At 41.7% G+C, this 22,852-nt stretch overlaps 1 protein-coding gene across 2 annotated transcripts in view; it reads right to left on the reverse strand.

Moving 5' to 3' along the window:
- Nucleotides 1-321: 321 nt before the first annotated feature.
- gxylt2 (glucoside xylosyltransferase 2) overlaps nucleotides 322-22,852 on the reverse strand; it is a 49,550-nt gene continuing 27,019 nt past the window's right edge. Inside the window, exons 2-7 of one of the 2 annotated variants that reach the window (XM_061831840.1) lie at nucleotides 21,858-22,041; nucleotides 19,099-19,230; nucleotides 17,298-17,549; nucleotides 16,864-16,987; nucleotides 12,022-12,194; nucleotides 322-745 (exon numbers count right to left, since the gene is read on the reverse strand). In XM_061831840.1, coding sequence (XP_061687824.1) covers nucleotides 743-745; nucleotides 12,022-12,194; nucleotides 16,864-16,987; nucleotides 17,298-17,549; nucleotides 19,099-19,230; nucleotides 21,858-22,041 — 868 coding nt within the window. In that variant the 3' untranslated portion in view covers nucleotides 322-742. Of the gene's footprint in view, nucleotides 746-7,903; nucleotides 8,239-12,021; nucleotides 12,195-16,863; nucleotides 16,988-17,297; nucleotides 17,550-19,098; nucleotides 19,231-21,857; nucleotides 22,042-22,852 lie in introns of those variants that run through there. The other variant, XM_061831839.1, reaches the window with a different exon arrangement.

Raw genomic sequence — 22,852 nt, forward strand, 5'->3', positions numbered from 1 at the left:
CGTTTCCATATCCTTCGCCGAGCATAGCTCCACCTTGTTCCAAGTCTCATCTTCTCAACCAACCAAAGAACACCGTCGGCCCTTGTGATAAGCTTCCTCGACTCACTTCAGCAACCTGTCCAACTGCTATAAAAGTAAACTCATCTGTTATATTCAACAAACCATCTACTGTTACCAATCTCCCGTTTGCTTTTTGTGTCCACATCTGCAGCACTATTGACACCTCCAATATATATATACACACACACCAAATAAAAATTATGCATTTAAAATAAACTCACCTATTTTCATTCATTTGTATCCCAATAAATCATAATTGAGTCTCATTCCATTGCATTATTTTATTCAAAAACACATTTTGAATGCCATCTCTAATCAGTTTCCATGTCTTTGGACAGGACATCATCACATCACAAGGAAATCTAAAGTACAATATAAATGACGATAATTTTTCAAGACAAATATATTTTAATTTTTTTGACAGAAAACAAAACAACGTTCATATGACACACCCTTTGCTGCAGTTCTTACAAAAACTTGCACTTTTGGGTTTGAGCCCTTCAAGCAGACTGCTGTACTATCTATCCATACATTTCATACTGCTGGACTTGTTCAGTTTGGCGCAGAGCTGGAGGCTTTCCCAGCTGACTTCAGGCACAAGGCGAACGGCTGCAGACTCTGGAGTGGTTGACAGTCAATCAAAGGGTGTTGATTTACTGTGGACCTTCTGTTACTGAGTATTTCACTGAAATAAAACAATGTAAGTTAATTTCAATATTCCACATGAACACATCCATTTGTACTGTATTTAAAACTAGGGTCAGGGCAGGGTCACAACCAATAAGGTGTAGCCCATTTTCTGGCCCCAGAAAATTTGGTAAAAGGCAGAACAGAAAGGAAAAAAAATGCTTTTTAATATATTTATCTGCAGAATTTTTAATGAAACCCTATGGGAGGCACAAGCCAGGGCAAACTAGGCCGGTTCCAAGCCCACATAAATGCAGAGGGTTGCATCAGAAAGGTCATCCGGCTTAAAACTACGTCAAACAAATATGAGTGTTGATCTAAAGAAGCCCATATTGGATCGGTCGTAGCCCAGGTTATCAATGTCCGTCCCCAGCACCAATAACCTGCAAGTGGGCAATGGAAACTTGTCAACTGTGGGCCAAGGACAAAGGAGAGGTGGAAAGCAGATTCTTTGGTGGAGAGAAAAAACACAAAAGCACAAAGGCGACAACTGAATGTCGAAACTTTCAATGTTGCGACTATGACTGGAAAAGATCGGGTGTTGGTTGACATGATGATAAGGAGGCAGGTTGATATACTGTGTGTCCAAAAGACCAGGTGGAACGACAAGAAGGCTAGAAGTTTAGGGACAGGGTTTAAATGATCTTACTATGGTGTAGGGGTTATTTTAAAGGAAGAGTTAGCTGAGAATATCTAAGAAGTGAAAAGAATATCAAAACGAGTGATGAGGCTGAAACATGAAATTAAGGGTGTTTTGTATAATATGATTAGCCACTATGCCCCACAAGTTGGATGTGACCAAGAGGAGAAAGAAATTCTGGGTGAAGCTAGATGAAGTACTTCTTAGCATCCCAGACACAGAGAGAGTTGTAATTGATGCAAACTGTAAAGGACATGTTGGTGAAGGAAACAGGAGTGATGAAAAAGTTATGGGTATGTTTGGCATCCAGGAAAGGAACGTCAAGGGACAGATGGTGGTATACTTTGCAAAAGGGATAAAATGGCAGTGAGCACTTTTTCCCCCAAAAAGAAACGGGAACATAGTGAAATATGAAGGTGGATTACATTTTATGCAGACGATGTAATCTGGAGGAGGCAACTGACTGTAAGGTAGTCGTAGCGGAGAGTCTGGCTGGACAGCATAGGATGGTGGTGTGTAAGATACTGTAACTCTGGTGGTGGGGAGGAAGATTAAAAAGACAAAGGCAGAGCAGAAAATCATGTATGCTGAGAAAGAATGTTGTGTGGCTTTCCAGAAAGATGTGTGACAGATTCTCGGTGGAGAGGAGGAGCTCCTGTTAACGTGGACTAGCCAAGGTGATCAGAGGGACAGGCATGAGAGTAGTTGGTGTATCTTATGATAGGAAAGGGAAGAAGGACACTTGGTGGTGGAACCTCAAAGTGCATGAAGACAAGGAAAGAGGTTAGCGAAGAAAAAACATTGAGAGGACACAGGAAAGGAGAAAGGAATACATATACGTGATGATGAGAAGATCTCTAAAAAGGAATAGGATCTTTATAGGTTGGCCACAGAGAGGCAAAAGAAATGCAGCAGGTTAGGGCGATTAAGGACAGAGATGGAAATGTGTTGACTGGTGTCAGTAGTGTGCTAGATAAATGGAAAGAATACTTTCAAGTGATGTTGAATGAAGAAAATGAGTGTGAAAAAAAGAGTAGACGAGGCAATTGTGGTGGACCAGGAAGTGGCAATGATGAGTAAGGGGAGTCTCAAAAAGGCACTAAAGAGGAGGGAAAATGGAAAGGCAGTTGGTCCTCATGATATTCCTATGGAGGTATGGAAGCATTTTGGAGAGGTGGCTGTGGAGTTTTTGACCAGTGTAGGAATAATTGTGATCATAATTATCATACATCTGCTTCCAATAAAGAAATGGTTTGCTCTGCTCTAGATAACGTGGCAGCCTCCGAGCAGGAGATAGCAAGAACAAAAATGTCTAATCATCAGAGCTGTTAGAGAACTGCTGCCTGTTAAAGAAAAGATGACCACACATGTATTCAGCAATCTTCCACACATGCACACGCACATGAAAAAACATGTACACCTTGTTTCCAAATGTTTTGCTTGCCGTCTCCTTTTTGTAACATCCATGTAAATAAGGATAATCAGAGATTGCAGTGGTGAATTGTACGAGACCGTTCCTCTCCTCTCTCCTCGCGAGACTTGAACTGGTGTCTTTCCTTCCTTTTTTGTCCTGTTTAATGAATGTCTGATTGGTGAACCTGACAAACAGTGTGGTCAAAAGAAATGTATAAGGTGAGAGGATGCCTAAGAAATGGAGGAAAATTGTGCTAGGATTCATTTTTAAGAACCGAGGAAATGTGCAGAACTATGAATAAAGTTGATGAGCAAACAGAATGAAGTTATGTCAAGACCAAGAGTATTTTTGTGCATCAATATGGTTCCACGTCTAGAAACAGTAACATAGAGGCATTATTTGTCTTGAGGATGTTGATGGAAAAGTATGGAGAAGGTCAAAAGGAGCTACTTTGTCTTTATTGATCTCGACAAAGCTTATGACAGAGTATACGGTGAGGAACTGTGGTGCTGCATGCAGAAAAGTGACATGGCAGAGAAGCATGTTAGAATAGTACAGGACATACATGAGTCAGCAGAACAGTGGTGAGGTGCGTTCTAAGTGTCACAGAAGAATTTAAGGTGGAGGTGGGACTGCATCAGGGATTAGATATGAGCCCTTTCCTGTTTGCAATGGAAATGGATTGGGTGACGGATGAGGTTAGACTGGAATCCCCTTGGACTATGATACAGATGACATTGTGATCTGCAGTTAAAGCAGGGAGCAGGTGGAGGAATGATTAAAAATGTGAAGGTATGCACTGGAAAGGAGAGGAATGAGCATTGCCCAAAGTAAGATGAAATATATGTGTATGAATGAGAGGGATGAAGGGGGATGAAATATATCTGGATGAATGAGAGTGATGTAAGGGGAAGAGTAAGGCTACAGGCAGAAGAGATACCATGGGTTGAGGACTTAAAATACTTGGGATCAACAGTCCAGAGCAATGGTGAGTGCGGTAAGGAATGAAAAAATGGGTCCAAGCAGGCTGGAACAGGCGGTGGATGATGTCAGGTGTGTTATTTGACAATGGCACTGATGAGACGGGAAGTAGAGATGGAGGAACAGTGAGAAAAGGTGGAGCCATGCACTGGAGAGGAATGAGGATTACCCAAAAGTAAGACAAAATATACATGCATGAATGAGACGTATGGAAGAGGAAGATTGAGGGTACAAGGAGAAGTGAGGGTGAACAATTTCAAATACTTGGGGTCAACAATCCAGAGCAATGGTGAGTGTGGTAAGGAAGTGAAGAAATGACTTCAAGCAGGCTGGAACTCCTGGTGAACAGTGTCAGGTGTGTTAGTTATATGACAGAGGAATCTCTGCTCAGATGAAGGGCAAAGTTTATAAAACAGTGGTGAGGCCGGCCATGATATACGGATTAGACAGTGGCAATGATGAGGGGGAAATGAAGATGGTGAGGGTCTCTAGGAGTAACCAGGTTGGATAGGATAGGATTAGACATGAACTCATTAGAGGGACAGCCAAAGTTAGAGAGCAGACTTTGATGTTTTGGACAAGAGAGATTGAGTGTGTGTGTGTATATATATATAGTATATAGTATGTACAGTGAGGTAAATACGTGTTTGAACACCTCGCTATATTGCAAGGTCTCCCACTTAGAAATCATGGAGGGGTCTGAAATTTTCATTGTTGGTGCATATCCACTGTGAGAGAGATAATCTTTAAAAAAAAAAAAAAAAAAAAAAAAAATCAATCCACAAATCACAATGTATTGTTTTTTTTTTTAACAATTTATTTATATGATACAGCTGCTAATAAGTATTTGAACACCTGCATAAACTAATGTTAATATTTGGTACAGTAGCCCTTGTTAGCAATTATAGAGGTCAAACCTTTCCTGTAGTTGTTCACCAAGTTTGCAAACACTGCAAGAGTGATTTTGGCCTATTCCTCCACACAGATCTTCTCTAGATCAGACAGGTTTCTGGGCTGTTACTGAGAAACACGGTGTTTCAACTCCCTCCAAAGCTTAACAACTCGGTTTAGGTCTAGAGACTAGCTAGGCCACGTCAGAACCTTGATATGCTTCTTACGGAGCCACTCCTTAGTTTTCCTGGCTGTGTGCTTCGGGTTATTGTCATGTTGAAAGACCCAGCCACTCATCCCAGTCAATAATCTGACTAAGGGAAAGAGGTTGTTCCCCAAAATCTCACAATACATGGCCGCGGTCATCCTCTCCTTAATACAGTGCAGTCGTCCTGTCCCATGTGCAGAAAAACACCCCCAAAACATGATGCTACCACCCCCATGCTTCAGTCGGGATGGTGTTCTTGGGATAGAACTCATCATTCCTCTTCCTCCAAACACGGAAAGTGGAATTATGACCGAAAAGTTCAAATTTGTTCCATCTGACCACAAAACCTTCTTCCATGACTCCTCTGTATCATCCAAATTGTCATTGGACAAATCAAGACGGGCCTTGACATGTGCTGGTTTATGGAGGGGAACCTTCCATGCCACGCATGATTTCAAACCGTGACGTCTTAATGTATGAGCAACAATCACCTTGGAAACGATGGTCCTGATGGTCTTTTCAGGTCATTGACCCAGTCCTGTCGTGTTGTCTCACCTTTCTAAGGATCATTGACACCCCATGAGGTGATTTCTTGCATGGGGCTCCACTCCGATTGAGAATGACCGTCATGTTTAGCTTCTTTCATTTTCTCATGATTGCTCAAACAGTGGATCTTTTTTCACCAAGTTGCTTGGCAATTTCTCCGTAGCCCTTTTCAGCGGTGTGGAGTTGTACAATTTTGTCTCTGGTGTCTTTGGACAGCTCTTTGGTCTTGGCCATGTTACAAGTTTGGGTTTTACTGATTGTATGGGGTGGACAGGTGTCTTTATGCAGCTAACGACCTCACACAGATTCATCTGATTCAGGACAATACATGGAGTGGAGGTGGACTTTTAAAGGTGGACGAACAGGTCTTTGAGCGGCAGAATTCTAGCTGATAGACAGGTGTTCAAACACTTATTTGTGGCTGTATCACACAAATCGCAAAAAAAAAATCATACATTGTGATTTCTGGATTTTTTCGTTTTAGATTATGTCTCTCACAGTGGACATGCACGATGAAAATTTCAGACCCCTCCATGATTTCTAGGTGGGAGAACTTGCAATATTGCAGGGTGTTCAAATACTTATTTTCACCTTTTTTAAAATTATTATTATAGAACGGTGGATCAGCTGGAAAAGCGTTGGCCTCACAGTTCTGAGGTTGTGGGTTCAATCCCAGACTCGCCTGTGTGGAGTTTGCATGTTCTTCGCGTGCCTGCGTGGGTTTCCTATGGGCACTCCGGTTTCCTCCTACATTCCAAAAACATGCAACATTAATTGGACACTCTAAATTGCTCCGAGGTGTGATTGTGAGTGCGGCTGTTTGTCTCAATGTGCCCTGCGATTGACTGGCAACCAGTTCAGGGTGTACCCCGCGCCTCCTGCCCGTTGACAGCTGGGATAGGCTCGAGCACTCCCCGTGATCCTCGTGAGGATAAGCGGTGAAGAAAATGGATGGATGGAGATATATATATATATATATATATATATACAGTTTATATAGTGAGAGAAGGCTGATGGGGATGGAGCTGGCAGGAGGAGGAAGACCAAAGAGAAGCTTGATGGATGTCGCCAAGACATGAGGGGAGATGGTGAGAGGAGGATATTGGAGATTGTCTTCCATGGAAAAAGATGACACATTGTGGCAACCATTAATGTGACAAACTGAAAGGAAAAGAAAAGTTCTGCAGAATACTTTATTTTGAAGAATGACTTCATCCACACCACTTCCCTGTTTGTTTTGTTGCAGTTGCTGCAGGGCGACAGCAGATTCTCCAATCGGCCCCAAATGGGACCCTTTGGTTCGAGGGAAACAAGCTCAGGCACGCAGATTCCGCACAGAGACTATCAAATTCAGTATGTACAGTATTTATTTAATTTTATGTTATGGATGTTAATGTGCTTAGTTCTGTCCTGAAGAAAAATGGTCATGCTGGCGACCACTGCTGTAGGTAAAATGTGCAGAACTGACGAGGTCAGTCCCCCAGAGGCCCAGGTTTTAAGTTGTTTTAGTACGTTTACATTGCAGTCCACGCTTTACTACATCATAGTACCTGTATAACCTTCCAATTTCAAAAGTTTACGTACAGCTCTTTCCAAGGAGATGAATTCAGTTTTGATCAAGTTTATGAGGAGAAGCATAACTTTGTATCTAACAATTACCGTAATTTCCGGCCTAAGCCACGAATTTTTTTCCGCATGCTTTCAACCCAGCGGTTTATGCGGTGAAGCGGCCAATTTGTGCATTTTTTCTAATGGCCGCAAGGGGGCGCTCGACTGGAAAGGGTAAGCGTGAGACCGGTGGAATTTATGAGCCAAGGAAGTGACTTTTACCGGTATGATTTTTTTCTAACCGGCCCTGTTAGCGCTGTGCTCGCGTTAGCGCTGTGCTAGCTTGTTACTGCCGTGTCTCTGTGATGTTTGCTGGTATGTTTTTTTTAACTGGCCCTGTTAGCACTGCGCTAGGGTTAGCACCGTGCTAGTGTTAGCGTCGCGCTATTGTGTTGCTGTTGTGTTACTGCCGCGTCTCAGTGATTCAGGTATGTTTGTTTTTTAACCGGCACTGTGAGTGCTGTGGTACCGCGTTGCTACAGAGTAGCTGCCGCGGCAGCTGTTTTTTTTTTTTTCCAGTATGTTGTTTTTTTTCCCAGCCCTGTTCGTGCTACTGTGTAATTGCCATGATTAACTAAGCTAAGGTATTAAAACTTTGAAAACTCATTCTGTGTACAATCTTTCTTTGTAAATATCTCGTGTTTCAATATGGGCATTTGCGGCTTTTACACAGGTGGGGCTTATGTATGTACCAAATGATATTTCCTTTACAAATGTACTGGGTGACGCTTATAACCATGGAGGCCAGAAATTAAGGTAGGTGTAATTATTGAGACACATTTTCTCAAATGTAACTGGTTATGCGTGATGATATTAAACCAAAAGCTATTTGACCACATCATTGATATGAATACTGAACAAAACCATCCATGGGTCATTACTGTTTATATAAACAGTTTAGGAAATAGTATTACTTTCCTCCATGCTACAGGTTCAGTCATACGGAAGCTGGCATGACACACAGTCTGATACAGAGTGATCTTTGGTCCCCTAGTCACATTTACAGGAAGTCCATTGCACCAGGAGTCAGTTGTTTGGCCTGATATGTCGGATTACGTTCTCCTCAAACACTTTTCGCATGGTCTTTTCTATCTGCTTGAGGAAGACTTGGGGAATCCGACCACACAGGGTGTTGACCGTGTCCAGGAATTTGGCCTGGATGGGATAGAACAGTGACTGGAACATGTTGTCCTCAAATGGGAACTGCAGAAACATCACAATGTATTACTTTTCATTGGCAAAGTTGTTTGTTTTCATAACAGAACCAAAAATGTTATTTACAAATTTCATCACCTTGACGCTATTGGTACTCTAATTATGTGCTTCACAAAACTTTAACTGTTTGATCTGAGCAGGGTAGAAACAAACAACACTCCACTCAAATAAGGCGAGTGAAATAAAGTTGGTGCATTGGGTACATAAGATCAGAAAAAAAAAATCCAACATAAATAGCTCATTGTGTTAAATTCATTAAATTAAGGTAACACTAAGGTAATTCTAGTGGACTCTAATGCTTGAGTAAAATTAGACCTTTGGTAAGAAATTATAGTAATGCAGCCCTATGGGGGCACAAACCAGTGCAATCTGTAGGCCGGTCCCAAGCCCGGAAAAATGCAGAGGGTTGCGTCAGGAAGGGCATCCGGCGTAAAAACTGTGCCAAACAAATATGAGCGTTCATCTAAAGAATCCCACACCAGATCGGTCGTGGCCCGGGTTAACAACGCCCGCCCCCGGCACTGCTAACCTGCAGGGCGTTGGTGGAAATTCAGCTACTGTGGGTCGCAGACAAAGAAGAGGAGGAAACCGGATCCATCGTCAGAAGAAAAAGAGGAATGCACAGAGCCTACAACTGAGTGTAGGGACTTTGAATGTTGGGACTATGACAGGAAAAGCTCAGGAGTTGGTTGACATGAAGATTAGGAGAAAGGTTGATATTCTGTGCATCCAAGAGAGCAGGTGGAAAGGTAGTAAGGCTAGAAGTTTAGGAGCAGGGTTTAAATTATTCTACCACGGAATAGATGGGAAGTGAAATGGAGTAGGGGTTATTTTAAAGGAAGAGCTGGCTAAGAATGTCTTGGAGGTGAAAAGAGTATCAGATTGAGTGATGAGACTAAAATTTGAAATTGAGGGTGTTATGTATAATGTGGTTAGCGGCTATGCCCCACAGGTAGGATGTGACCTAGAGTTGAAAGAGAAATTCTGGAAGGAACTAGATGAAGTAGTTCTGAGCATCCCAGACAGCGAGAGAGTTGTGATTGGTGCAGATTGTAATGGACATATTGGTAAAGGAAACAGGGGCGATGAAGAAGTGATGGGTAAGTACGGCATCCAGGAAAGGAACTTTGAGGGACAGATGGTGGTGGACTTTGCAAAAAGGATGGAGATGGCTGTAGTGAACACTTATTTCCAGAAGAGGGAGGAAAATATAGTGACCTACAAGACCGGAGGTAGAACCACGCAGGTGGATTATATTTTGTGCAGACGATGTAATCTGAAGGAGGTTACTGACTGTAAAGTAGTGGTAGGGGAGAGTGTAGCTCGACAACATAGGATGGTAGTGTGTAAGATGACTCTGGTGGTGGGTAGGAAGATTAAGAAGACAAAGGTAGAGCAGAGAATCATGTGGTGGAAGCTGAGAAAGGAAGAATGTTGTGCGGCCTTTTGGAAAGAGGTAAAACAGGCTCTTGATGGGCAGCAGAAGCTCCCGGAAGACTGGACAATGACAGCCAAGGTAATCAGAGAGACAGGCAGGAGAGTAATTGGTGTGTCTTTTGGTAGGAAAGGGGAGAAGGAGACTTGGTGGTGGAACCCCAAAATACAAGGAGTCATACAAGGAAAGAGATCAGTGAAGAAGAAGTGGGATACTGAGAGGACTGAGGAGAGGCGAAAGGAGTACATCGAGATGCGACGTAGGGCAAAGGTAGAAGTGGCAAAGGCTAAACAAGAGGCATATGAAGACATGCACACCAGGTTGGACACGAAAGAAGGAGAAAAGGATCTCTACAGGTTGGCCAGACAGAGGGATAGAGATGGGAAGGATGTGGAGCAGGTAAGGGTGATTAAGGATAGAGATGGAAATGTGTTGACTGGTGCCAGTAGTGTGCTAAATAGATGGAAAGAATACTTTGAGAAGTTGATGAATGAAGAATATGAGAGAGAAGGAAGAGTTGAAGAGGCAAGTGTGAAGGACCAGGAAGTGGCAATGATTACTAAGGGGGAAGTCAGAAAGGCACTACAAAGGATGAAAAATGGAAAGGCAGTTGGTCCTGATGACATACCGGTAGAGGTATGGAAGCAATTTGGAGAGATGGCTGTGGAGTTTTTGACCAACTTATTCAACAGAATACTAGCGGGCGAAAAGATGCCTGAAGAATGGAGGAAAAGTGTTCTAGTTCCCATTTTTAAGAACAAAGGGGATGTTCAGAGCTGTGGGAACTATAGAGGAATAAAGTTGATGAGCCACACAATGAAGTTATGGGAAAGAGTAATGGAGGCTAGACTCAGGACAGAAGTAAGTATCTGCGAGCAACAGTATGGTTTCGTGCCTAGAAAGAGTACCACAGATGCATTATTTGCCTTGAGGAAAAGTACAGAGAAGGTCAGAAGGAGCTACATTGTGTCTTTGTGGATCTAGAGAAAGCCTATGACAGAGTACCAAGAGAGGAACTGTGGTACTGCATGCGTAAGTCTGGTGTGGCAGAGAAGTATGTTAAAATAGTACAGGACATGTATGATGGCAGCAGAACAATGGTGAGGTGTGCCTTAGGTGTGACAGAGGAATTTAAGGTGGAGGTGGGACTGCATCAGGGATCAGCTCTGAGCCCCTTCCTGTTTGCAGTGGTAATGGATAGGCTGACAGATGAGGTTAGACTGGAATCCCCTTGGACCATGATGTTCGCAGATGATATTGTCATATGCAGTGAAAGCAGGGAGCATGCAGAGGAACAATTGGAAAGATGGAGACATGCACTGGAAAGGAGAGGAATGAAGATTAGCCAAAGTAAAACAGAATATATGTGCGTGAATGAGAAAAGTGGAGGGGGAAGAGTGAGGCTACAGGGAGAAGAGATAGCGAGGGTGGACGACTTCAAATATTTAGGGTCAACAATCCAGAGCAATGGTGAGTGTGGTAAGGAAGTGAAGAAACGGGTCCAAGAAGGTTGGAACAGCTGGCGAAAGGTGTCTGGTGTGTTATGTGACAGAAGAGTCTCTGCTAGGATGAAGGGCAAAGTTTACAAAACAGTGGTGAGGCCGCCCATGATGTACGGATTAGAGAAGGTGGCACTGAAGAAACAACAGGAAGCAGAACTGGAGGTGGCAGAAATGAAGATGTCGAGGTTCTCGCTCGGAGTGACCAGGTTGGATAGGATTAGAAATGAGTTCATTAGAAGGACAGCCAAAGTTGGATGTTTTGGAGACAAGATTCGAGAGAGCAGACTTCGATGGTTTGGACATGTTCAGTGGCGAGAGAGTGAGTATATTGGTAGAAGGATGCTGAGGATGGAGCTCCCAGGCAAAAGAGTGAGAGGAAGACCAAAGAGAAGGTTTATGGATGTGGTGAGGGAAGACATGAGGGCAGTTGGGGTTAGAGAGGAAGATGCAGGAGATAGGCTAACATGGCAAAAGATGACACGCTGTGGCGACCCCTAACGGGACAAGCCGAAAGGAAAAGAAGAAGAGGTAAGAAATTATAGTAGATTTAGAAAATGAATAAAAATAATATTTAATAATCGAAAAAAAGGAATAAAAAAGAATAAAACTGACTGTATTTCTGTTTAATATAAAGCTGATCACAATAAATGCTTAGATAATTTAAATTAGAAAAGGACACCAAAAAAACCCGTGAAGAACCATAAAACTAAGAGTGTAGATTTCCCAATAAGGAATAGAACTGAATCAACTACAAATCCCCTTCAGTAAGACGAAAATCACTGACTGGACTGAATATGAAATATGCAGTGCCGATCTTGTGTGGTATATACGTACGTCATGTATTCCATCATAAACTACTTTGAAGGCCGGCTGCTTCTCATCATGATACACTCCACGGTTGCCATGGAGAATAGAAACACCTTCTTCTTCAGCTCCTTTACAGTTACTCCCATACATACAGTGATCAGGCCTGTAGTTCCACTGGCATGGGAAGATGAAGAGACACTCTGGGGAAAAACAACAAAAAATATGTATTATACTCTACAGGAGAGGTCATTAACCACTGTGACTCACAGGGTTCCCAGAATAACAATGATTAATAATTATTATAATAATAGTAATTAATTCATTCATTCATTCCGCTTATCTTCACGAAGGTTGGGGGCGTGCTGGAGCCTATCCCACCTATCTTTGTGCGAGAGGCAGGCCACACCCTGAACTGGTTCTCCGGCAATCACAGGTCAGATACAAACAAACACAGATTCACACTCACATTTACACTTATGGGCAATTTAGAGTCGTTATCGGAAATATTTGATATATTTTTAATTGGATGTAATGTGACCTGCGTTTGGCTGGCAACCAGTTCAGGGTGTAACCCGGCTCCTGTCTGATGATAGCTGAGAGAGCCTCCAGCACGCCTGCGACCCTTGTGTGGATAAGCGACTCACAAAATGGATGGATGAGTAATTGGCTATACATAGAATGCATGTGTAAATTAAACAATTTATATCAAAATTTATTATTCAATGTTAAAATAATACATCAAGAATAATAATTATTGTGAAAAATAATAATACTTATCATTATTGTTATTAACAACATACAGTATAGATAAATATGCACACAAAGGGAATACTTTCCTGCAGCATCCATGGCTTTTATTTTATTTCTTGTTGGGAATATTCGCTCACTGTTCTTGCCAAATATGCTCAGAATATGTCAGATTGTGAGGGCACTTCCAGTCTCTATTTTTATTTCAATATGTGCTTTGGTTCTAGGTGGAAGATAAAGTTCGCAAAGAGTGTTGCCACTATTAGCTTTTGGGAGCCAGTTCATTGTTGAATGTATGGCTACAATGTTGATGTACGGAAGTGGGAGATTTGTAATGTACTTCAAAAACACAAAAGGTTATGTCTTGAATTTATCTAATTTCTAGTGAAAACATCTTACCTCATTCCCTGTGAGACATTTTCAGAAAAGACAACTCCTAGAGGGCCAGCGATTTTACAGCACTTTGAATGATTTTTCAATATCCACACATTGTGTTGAATAATTATTGTATATTTACACCGAATCTACCAAATGAAAGAATAGACAACCTTCTTTCAAAAAAGTTAATTTCTTCCTTTTTCTGTTCTTTTCTAATCAGTAGACTATGAATAAGTTTTAGTCAATGTGTCCATTTTTCTGAGAAACTGGAAAAAAGCAATACTTTTAAAAGCAAAGCAATATCAAGCATAGTGACTGTTATGCGAATATACAGTTGAAGCCTGAAGTTTACATGCTGTATACTGTGCAAAAACGTTTAATTTTTAGTCTACCTGTCTGAAGTTAAATCAGACTCCACCTCACCCGTTTCGTCATGTTGTTAAATGCCAAAATAATGAGGGAAAATTTCTTAGAGAATTTTACATTTCTTCAAGGTCAAAAGTTAACATTAGTATCGCGTAGCATTTCCTTAGAACTGCAGGACTTGCATCAAACGTTTTGGGTAACCTTCCACAAGCTTCTGGCAGTACTCTGCTGGAATCCTGCCCCATTCCTCATGACAGAACTGGTGTAACTGAGTCAGGTTTGTCAGTTGCCTTGCCTGCACATGACTTTTCAGGTCTGCCCACAAACTTTCGATGGGATTCAGATCAAGGCTTTATGATGGCCACTCCAAGACAATGACTTTATTATACTCAAGCCACTTTTTAGCTATTTTGGCATTATGCTGAGGGTCACTGTCCATTTGGAAGATACATTTACGCCCAGTGTACAGTATGCAAATAACTTATCTTTATGTTACGTTAAGCGGCCAGCTGTTACCAGCTGATCAGTTGTTAACTTACACCACTAATGAGTAAGAGAAAAGTCTGCCTTACTTTTGACAGTGGTGGAAGCTTTTGTCCTCAATGTAAGCTACAGTAACTGCTGAAGTAAGAGTACCTTGCAGCATGCGATGGAAATCTCAACATTGCATCACTCAAATTGACACATTAAAGCCTACATTTGTACTCGCATCAGTGGACTGCAAGCAATAAAATATCCGTGATTTCATAAAAAATTGCCAAAAGGAAAGATTAAAATGTATTCATAAAATATTCATTCAAATGACGATCCATCATTCAAAACATACATGCTGAAATGTACCTACAGAACACTGCAATAGTAAAATGTTACATTTACTAGTTAGTTATTAGTTTGTCTATAGTCTGCAAATGCAAAGACCAATTTTCAATTTCGGTTTTCATTTTCTTCTGTTGGTTTGGTCCAGTTTTCCTGTCATTTTCCACAACTTGCAAAATATTTTGGTAGTTTTTTTCTATTTAAGCGGATTTTAGAAATTCGGCAGCTAGTTTTACACCTCTCTCGGCACTGTCGTTAGTCACCCTCAGGTTTCGGACGACAGATTGATGTTTTCGGTAGTTTTCCATTGACTGCCATTGTTCAGGATCTTCATGAAGAAAATCAGTGTCTCTATCAAGTAATTCAAAGAATTTCTACGAATCACATGAACACAAATCTTTCAACTTTGTATGTTCAGGGTCAAAACAGGGGAAATTTGGTTTCCCGTAACCAGTCCAGTGCCGACTCTCGTTATGTGGTTTCTTTCGGAATGAGATGATTATTTCCGCTATTTCACATTTCTCTGTCTTGTCGAGACTGTCACTGAAGAGACTGAGCGGAATAATTTCTGGCACCAACCAGTAGTTATTCAAGAACCCCTTCAAAACAGCTTTAGCTATCACTGGATCAATATCCACAAATTTTGTTAAATTTTTAGCCAATTGTAAATCATTGATCGGCCCTTCCGAGCTAATTGGACACATGAACCACCACGGCACATAAATGTGCGTCACAAAAGTCAAAAATCTTGCTACTTTATCCAAGACAGACTTTGATAAGAGTCTATCCTTCAAATCAGGGACAGAATTTCTTAAAAGAATCATTTTGATCGCATACAAAAGTTTCGCCATCCAGCAAGCTTTGTGTGTCGCACCGGGTTTCTGAAAGTTGGATGTATTGTCCTCTCCAAGGTAAACTAAAACCAAGTCTAGCAGTTCTCGGTAGTCGCCTCGCAGTAACAAGTTCACAGCAGCCGAGTTGGGGTCACCAGTGCCTGTCTTGATGGTTGTCAGAAGTTCAATTACATGATGTCGCTGCTCCAGCATAAAAGGATCTGAACTGCTGTCTCTCGTCAGCTCAGCAGTCAAATCCAGTTCGGAGTACCTGTCCCTGAATTTCGTAAACACTGACACGTCTTTGCTTTTCGATACTTCCACAACCAGAGCATCCCAAGCCTTTGTGAGTAAGATTTCACTCACATGTCTTCGACAGGCGCACCACAACAGAGCTTTCCCGAGGTTTTCCTGGATGCAAATGCAGCCAGCTGTGAGATGTCCAGTATTAGCACTGGTGGTATCAAATACTATAGCTGAAATATTGCCACTACAGTTCCATGTCTCCGCTAGATTGAGCGTAGCTTTAGAAAGAAGATCTCCAGCTCTTTCCAAAGACTTTCCAGGAAGGGCAGGAACACCGAGCAATTTGATCCCAACCACGCCCGAAATCAACACGGGAAGACGATCATCCTTTGCGTATTTATCAAGTAACATCTCCATTAGTTTGCCATCCCAGTGAATTGCTGCTGGTCGGGAGGAACCCAGTCCGTCTGGATTCTCTCAGCAATGTTGGCGGCCGTGTCCTTCCGGTACCAGTAGGACTGCACCGGGTTCAAGTTTACTGCAGATGTAGTGCTATCACATGAGCTGATGAGAGATTCTACGGTTGCCGCTAGCGCAGTAGGGGAAATATTGTTCCTCATTGCCGTTGAAACTAATTTTAGTGATTTCAGTACATCAAATGGGACGTGGATATCTGAGCCAGTCTTCTTCAGTCTTCTATGGGGAAGTCTAGTCGATGTTGATGGAGCGAATTCGTCTGAATCATTTGTTTCGGATGACTCGTCCGGGTCTTCGACCAGTTCCTTATTCACTTCTGTCTCAAGCTGTTGTTGCCGTTCTCTCTCAATGCGCATGGTGTTTTGTTTGATACGCTCCACGACTTTCTTATCGCTTGTGGCCAAGTTTGAATCAATACCTCTCATCACGTTCGTCCTCGTCTCCATCATGTTTTTCAGGAACAGGTGGTCTTCTTCATTCGAAATACGATCAAAGACATCACGTGGCCAGAATGGAAACGACGTTCTCGACGCCGCTCGACGATAGCTTCGAAAAAATTTTCCGGAAAATGGCCGCATTGCTGATCGACTATTCTTTACCAAAATCCGACTAATTTCGAAAAATTCGATCTCCATGTGGAACCCCTAAACATGATTCGATTTCGTTCAAATTTGAAACGCAGCTCTTACATGATGAACCTAACCTCCAGAAAAAAGTTTGTTGATTTAGAAAGATGTCGGGGGACCAGATTCACGCTAGTCTACATATCACTGAGTCAAAACCAGCACTTGGAATTGTTTCAGTTTGCAAAGCTGTGACATATAAGCCAGCACACACTTCGAGTGTATTTTTTAAAAGTGCATCCCTGACACAAATTCTCAAAATTCACATCCATCACCCCCGTAAATAGTAAGGATTCACTGTGAATTAATTAACGTTGTAACTTTCATGGATGAGTTGTTTTTATGTTTATGAAATATAAATAATACTATGTTTCTGACTCTACCTGGGTTGTAGTGAAAGATGATGTTGAGGAGGTCCTGATCGCCCCATGTGATGTGGTTCTTATACTTCTGATAGAGTGGGTGTAAAAGGTCCTCCCAGGACAGACCACGGGCAATCATGCTGTTCTGAAATATCAACATAATTCACTCACACACAACTCAAACATTGCCTTTTACAGAAAAAAACAAACAAAGGCGGAGCACATTTACATTTCAGCTTCCAGTTGCAAATTGAAGAGCTGCTAAATTGAGTTCTGAAGGAACATATCTGTAATGCTTGCATGGTAATCTCAAAACTACAATCAGACCCACTAAAAAGCTCTGCGCCCAGCACTTGAGCTCAACAGTATAACATTAAAAATGCAAAAGTAGAACCACAGCTTACTTAAGCTTTCTGTGGTAAAAGAGGAAACAAATGACAATATTTTGATTGTACCTTGAACAATGTGCTGCGGATCCTTGTGAGATTCATTAGCATAACTCCTGAATTGACCCCTGAAATGCCATAAAAAGGATGACGTGCAAAGCGGCTGTACCAGCCAATTTTGGGAACCTCGTGCTCTGGAGCCATTGCTGCCAGCTGGGTGCTGTTGAAGGACTTGAGCATCCTCCAGATATCATCCATAGGTCGCAGGAACAGCACATCAGTGTCCACGTACAATAATGAGTCTACGTCCTTAAGGATGACCTGCGGTATAATTACAGATATCGAAATTTCATGATCATAAACCACCATCATGCACATGTACATTGTCAACATCACAAAAGGCAATATGTGAATTGTAGCCTTAAAAAAAAAAAAAGCCAAAATGTGTAAGATCTTGTAGACTCAAATCCTTCTGGACCAAAGTGATGAAGCAACTTATTGACAGACCAACAGTGGAATGTTGATATTGGTATTTTCCTTGAGACAAAAACATGACTTCATCTTGAATAATTTTGATCATAAATGTACATTCACTGCACATTTTTTGCAGCATCCGTGTCCCTCCGACTTCCTCCCACATTCCAAAATTGTGCATGTTTGGTTCAATTAACGAGTTTCATGTCTCCATAGCTATGGATGTGAGTTTGAATGGTTGTTTGTCAAAATGTGCCCTGGGATTGGCTGATGACTTGTCAAGAGTGTACTCTACTTCTCTCTCAAAGTCATCTGAAATGGGCTCTAACTCCTCCAAGACCCAAACGAGAACAAGCAGAATAAAAAATTGGATGACTAACCCATCCCAGATCCCCTGATTCACACTCCACTGTTGTTTAGCTTAGCATGTATCTTGTGCTGTTGATCAATTCATCTCGTGTAAATTCAGCCACATGAGTTGCACACATGACTAAAGGAAACTTGTCAGCAGCTAATAATTCCATCCATCCATTTTCTTACCCGCTTATCCTCACGAGGGTCGCAGGAGTGCTGGAGGCTATCCCAGCTGTCAATGGGCAGGAGGTTGTGTACACCCTGAACTGGTTGCCAGCCAATAGCAGGGCACATCGAGACAAACAGGTGCACTCACAATCACACCTAGGGCAATTTAGAGTGTCCAATTAACGTTGCATGTTTTTGTATTGTGGGAGGAAACCAGAGTGCCCGGAGAAAACCCTTGCAGGCACAGGGAGAACATGCTAACTCCACACAGGGAGGTCTGGGATTGAACCCGGGTCCTCTGAACTGGGAGGCCAACGCTTTCCACCTGCTCCACTGTGCCGCCCAGCTAATAATTATTTAAAAAAAAAAAAAAGGTGTCAGCAAACCTTATCCTTATCATGGTCATATTGGTTGGAGAGGCATATTCTGCTTTCAAAGTCATTTCTCTTTCAATAAATTCATTAAAAGGCCGTTAAATTTATGATGAGGTTTTTCTGTTTAAGGGGATAACGGGCATAAAGTTTTGATTTGTTGGCAGCAAGACACATGACTTTGCCTGTCCTGCTACATAAAGTATTTGCTATACCATGATGTTGTTATCTCAATGAACATCAGATGAAAGGGAAAAAAAAAAAATAAATAAATAAATACACTGGGCAGCTTTCCACTTGATTAAATGACTGAATCCAGCCCACTGAGGATACACATTTAAAATAATAAATAGTCTGCAGACAAGATGCAAAATCACAAATAAGCCATAAAAAATATGACAGTGATGAGCTTGTGCAAAAAAAGACCACTGACTAATTAAAACTGAAATCATATTGTACATAGAGTAATAAAATGCAGAAATAGAAATGTGTTGCAGCCTTACAGGAAGAAAGAGTCTCTGAGCAGCACAAGGCTTGAAGAGCTTCTTCCATTCGTCCGCGTTCCCCACTGAAAAGGTGATTGGGTAGAGGCTGGACAGGAACTTGGCTCTGACAAAGTGGGGCCACTGGCTAAGCTGGAAGAGATGCAACTTGTTGAATTTATGCATGCACTTTATACATTTTATCAGAATATCATGTGTCACATAAAGTACAATTACCATTTTAACAGTTTGGGCCCATCAAAATCACAGTATATACAATAAAAACATTAATTTATCAATTTATGAACTGGTTCCTTTTGAGTCTTAATTCTTTGGCCTACTGAGAGATTTTAGCTACCATCTTTGTCCGAACAGTTTGGAAGAGCCCTTTCTGTTCCAGCATGATTGAAGAGTTATGACCTTCAAATCGTGAGCTAAAACAATGACAATGACAGGTCCTCTTGTCAGTGTCAATCAGTGGAGATGAACTACACGTTTTTTTGCCATTTCCACTTTCTGAGGCCAGGTTGCCAATAACATAAGCACGGTAGGAGAACATGCAAAATCCTGTGCTTGGTTTTGAACACCTGAACTCTGAGGTAAATGTGCTAACAACTTGTCTAATGTGCCACGACAGCTAAATACAAATAGCATATGTTCAGCTATTGCCACAACTCACAATATTAACAAAAACTGCACATACGGGGATTGAAAATGTGGAGTTCATACAGTGAGGGGCACTCAGGTTGGGCCTCACCACTTACTATAAATTGAAAATTGTATTTTGTGGAACCACCTGCCATTTGTGGACCCTTAGAATTGCCAGCAAAACAGTTTTGGCAAAAAAGAGATACAGATTTTCCTTTCTCCTTGACCTAATAGCCCAACAGGACAAAAAACAAGTCAAAACAAAAACAAAAAAGAGCAATAGGGATGCATCGTAATAAGTAGTACCTAGATTTAAGTAGTCCCCAATACAACTTTACATAAACTACATGATAATGCCAATATAATTGCAATTATTGCGCAACTTTCATTGCACTGGTCTATTACGGGAACCGCGAATGGCTAAAGGGACTCTGGACAAGCTTTACACAATGTGGGACGTTGACATACTTATCTCTTACCTGTTCTAAATGAAGATTTTACATCTTGCGCGTCTCTTATAAGGAATAGTTCCTATGAATAGAAATGTCTCTTGTTCATTGTTGTTTTTGCTTTGTTCTGTATATCGTACCAGGGCAGCACCAACTGCCGGAGAAAAACTCTGTGTGTCTTTACACACTTGGCCAATAAAGCTGATTCTAATTCTGTTGATGAAAATGTTTCAGTTTTTTTTTTAGTTAAAACACATTTTTTCTTAACCCTGGCAGAAGTTTTAGACTAACAATTAACATCCAACTATATTTTGCAACACTTCTCTAAAACTTAGCCTGTAACACAAGGCATCTTCAGTTCTAAAATGAAACTGTCTGAACAACTCAAGTTTATCACTGCAGTTGGCCTGAGGTTATCTAATGTCACTATAGCGGTGGAGCCCATCCCGTCATAAGGGGTGGAATTCTCTAGGTTTTGGGTTTGATAAAGTTTAAGGAACCATAACTGGTTTAATGAGTCACTCAGTTTCACTGCACAAGTCTGTGTGTACCTAGACCAGTGCAGGTTAGACTGGAGAGTTCGAGACAAGTCAACTTGTCTTACCTTGCTACTGTTAGGATCTGGACTCCATGGCCTCCTCTGCTGTGGCATTGAGACAAGAGTGCCTGTGGCTTAGCAGGTGCAAAGCAGTGCGTAGTGGGAGACAAGACTCAACTCTATAACGGGCAGACACTGCCATTCATAGGGCGGACTTTTATTATCAATTTTGTGGAACATGATTTGCAGTCGGCTTTTCTGTTGTCATATGCATTTACCTTGAAGTGTCTCCACATTACTGAGATGGTTCTTACTCAGTGGACTGGTTAAGAAGTACCGTGGGGATGACAACATGGTATCGATGTCATAGCATCAGAGCATTTTAATGAGTATGAGTATGTATTGTGTTCCCTAGAATTTTCATCATCATATCTCTCCCCCTCATGGTGACCCTGAAGATAGCAATAATACCTGCCACTCTTGTGGGATATCTTCATACATGATTTGAGTCTGTCTATAAGACTTTTGGTCAATGCATCCAAAATAAGATTTGTGAGGTCAATAGTTACTGATCTTGGATGAAGCTAGTGCTCTCGATTTTGTCCACACCAAACCCATCAAACCATGTAAATTTTATGGGCCCAACCTAACTAGACCTACAAAGTTGAAAGCACATACATGTCCAAAAGGTCTGAAGCTGATATACTGTACTGATGTTAAGTGGGGAAACTGGGTCAGACCAACCATTGACTAAATGAAAGAGGGTTGTGTCCCTAAACCTTTGTCTATAAAGTGTAACAATACAATCCTCTCTGGCTCTTCTCTCAAGGTGACTTTGAAGTGATGCACAGTGCTGCAGTACAGCAGGGTGTCTTGTGATAGATTACACCCCAGTTCAGAGATAAAAGGGTTATGTGTCATTATTAGAGGCTCTGTTAAAAATGCTCTGATCTTGATGTAATCTATTACCGAGTGGTGGTGAATGTTAGCTCTCTGGTAAAGCTTGTAGGCTGAAGACCAATTTTTCCCCTCTCCTTATTTTAGCTATATTTTTGTCATACCAAATCCAAGCCACGAGGAAATACATTTACCGTATACTGAAAATAAATATATAATTTAAGTAATAGCTGCCTTTGGCATCCTACCTTTTCTTTAAACTGCGGGATCAAAACGTCCTCAGTAAAAATGTGAAACTTGATCTTCTTCAGGCTGAACAGGACAGCTGATTTGACGAGTGTTAAGGTCTCATCCAGGCGATTTCCACATGCCACCATAGCCAAGTGCATGACTTCCTCTACATGGGTACGCCTGGCCGCAGCCCGTCCTTTACTAAAAATACAAAAATAAGAGCGATGTAACATTGTGGTTTTCAAGGGGGTTGCTCCGTGGAATGAATGGGGTGCAGGAGTATTGATTCCTAATATGTCCTCCTACTGGGGGCTGGTAAGGGTGCTTCAGAGGAACTGGCTGACTGCCTTGAGTCCCTGGGTGTGGGTGCTGAGTCCTGTGAACTAGGTTTCCTGGGGCGGGCACCCTGGATTGTGCTCTCCTTTTGAATTGGTGAAGCAGTATCGGACCAAACTTCTTGTGCCTCAACACCATCTCCAGGACACTTCGAACGAGCAATGTGCATGCAAGGAGGTGTGGATTTATTAACACATCTCTGTGCACACACACTCATTGGATTTAATTTCTCGGTGTAGGTTTTGTTAACCTTCTGGGGGCTCAGTTATCAAGTAATGTGTGCATAATGCATGCGTACAAACATTTCTATGGAGAGTAAGGTATTTATCAAGTTGATCTTGTGCATGGGGATGTGTGTCAATTCACACAGAGGTCTGACCATGCTTATATACAAGGTCTTGTTGTCAATCAGTGTTGCTCAACTAAGAATGGACTGACAGCATCACCAAAGACATCTAAGTGCACATGAGATCCTTTTGTCCCTGGGACTTTTGACCACCACAATATTTTAAGGGGAAACTGGAGACTGAAAGATACTGTATGATGGATGGATCTACTGTAGCAAGAAACACTAAACCAAATGCTTACGTGCAATTCTTTACCTGGCTGGAATTTACATCCAGTTGCCATACAGGCATCACCAAGAGACAAAATGAGTGTTTCTGAAACATAATTT

Source organism: Syngnathoides biaculeatus, chromosome 10 (assembly GCF_019802595.1).
Source record: "Syngnathoides biaculeatus isolate LvHL_M chromosome 10, ASM1980259v1, whole genome shotgun sequence".
Taxonomy (NCBI): Eukaryota; Metazoa; Chordata; class Actinopteri; order Syngnathiformes; family Syngnathidae; genus Syngnathoides; species Syngnathoides biaculeatus.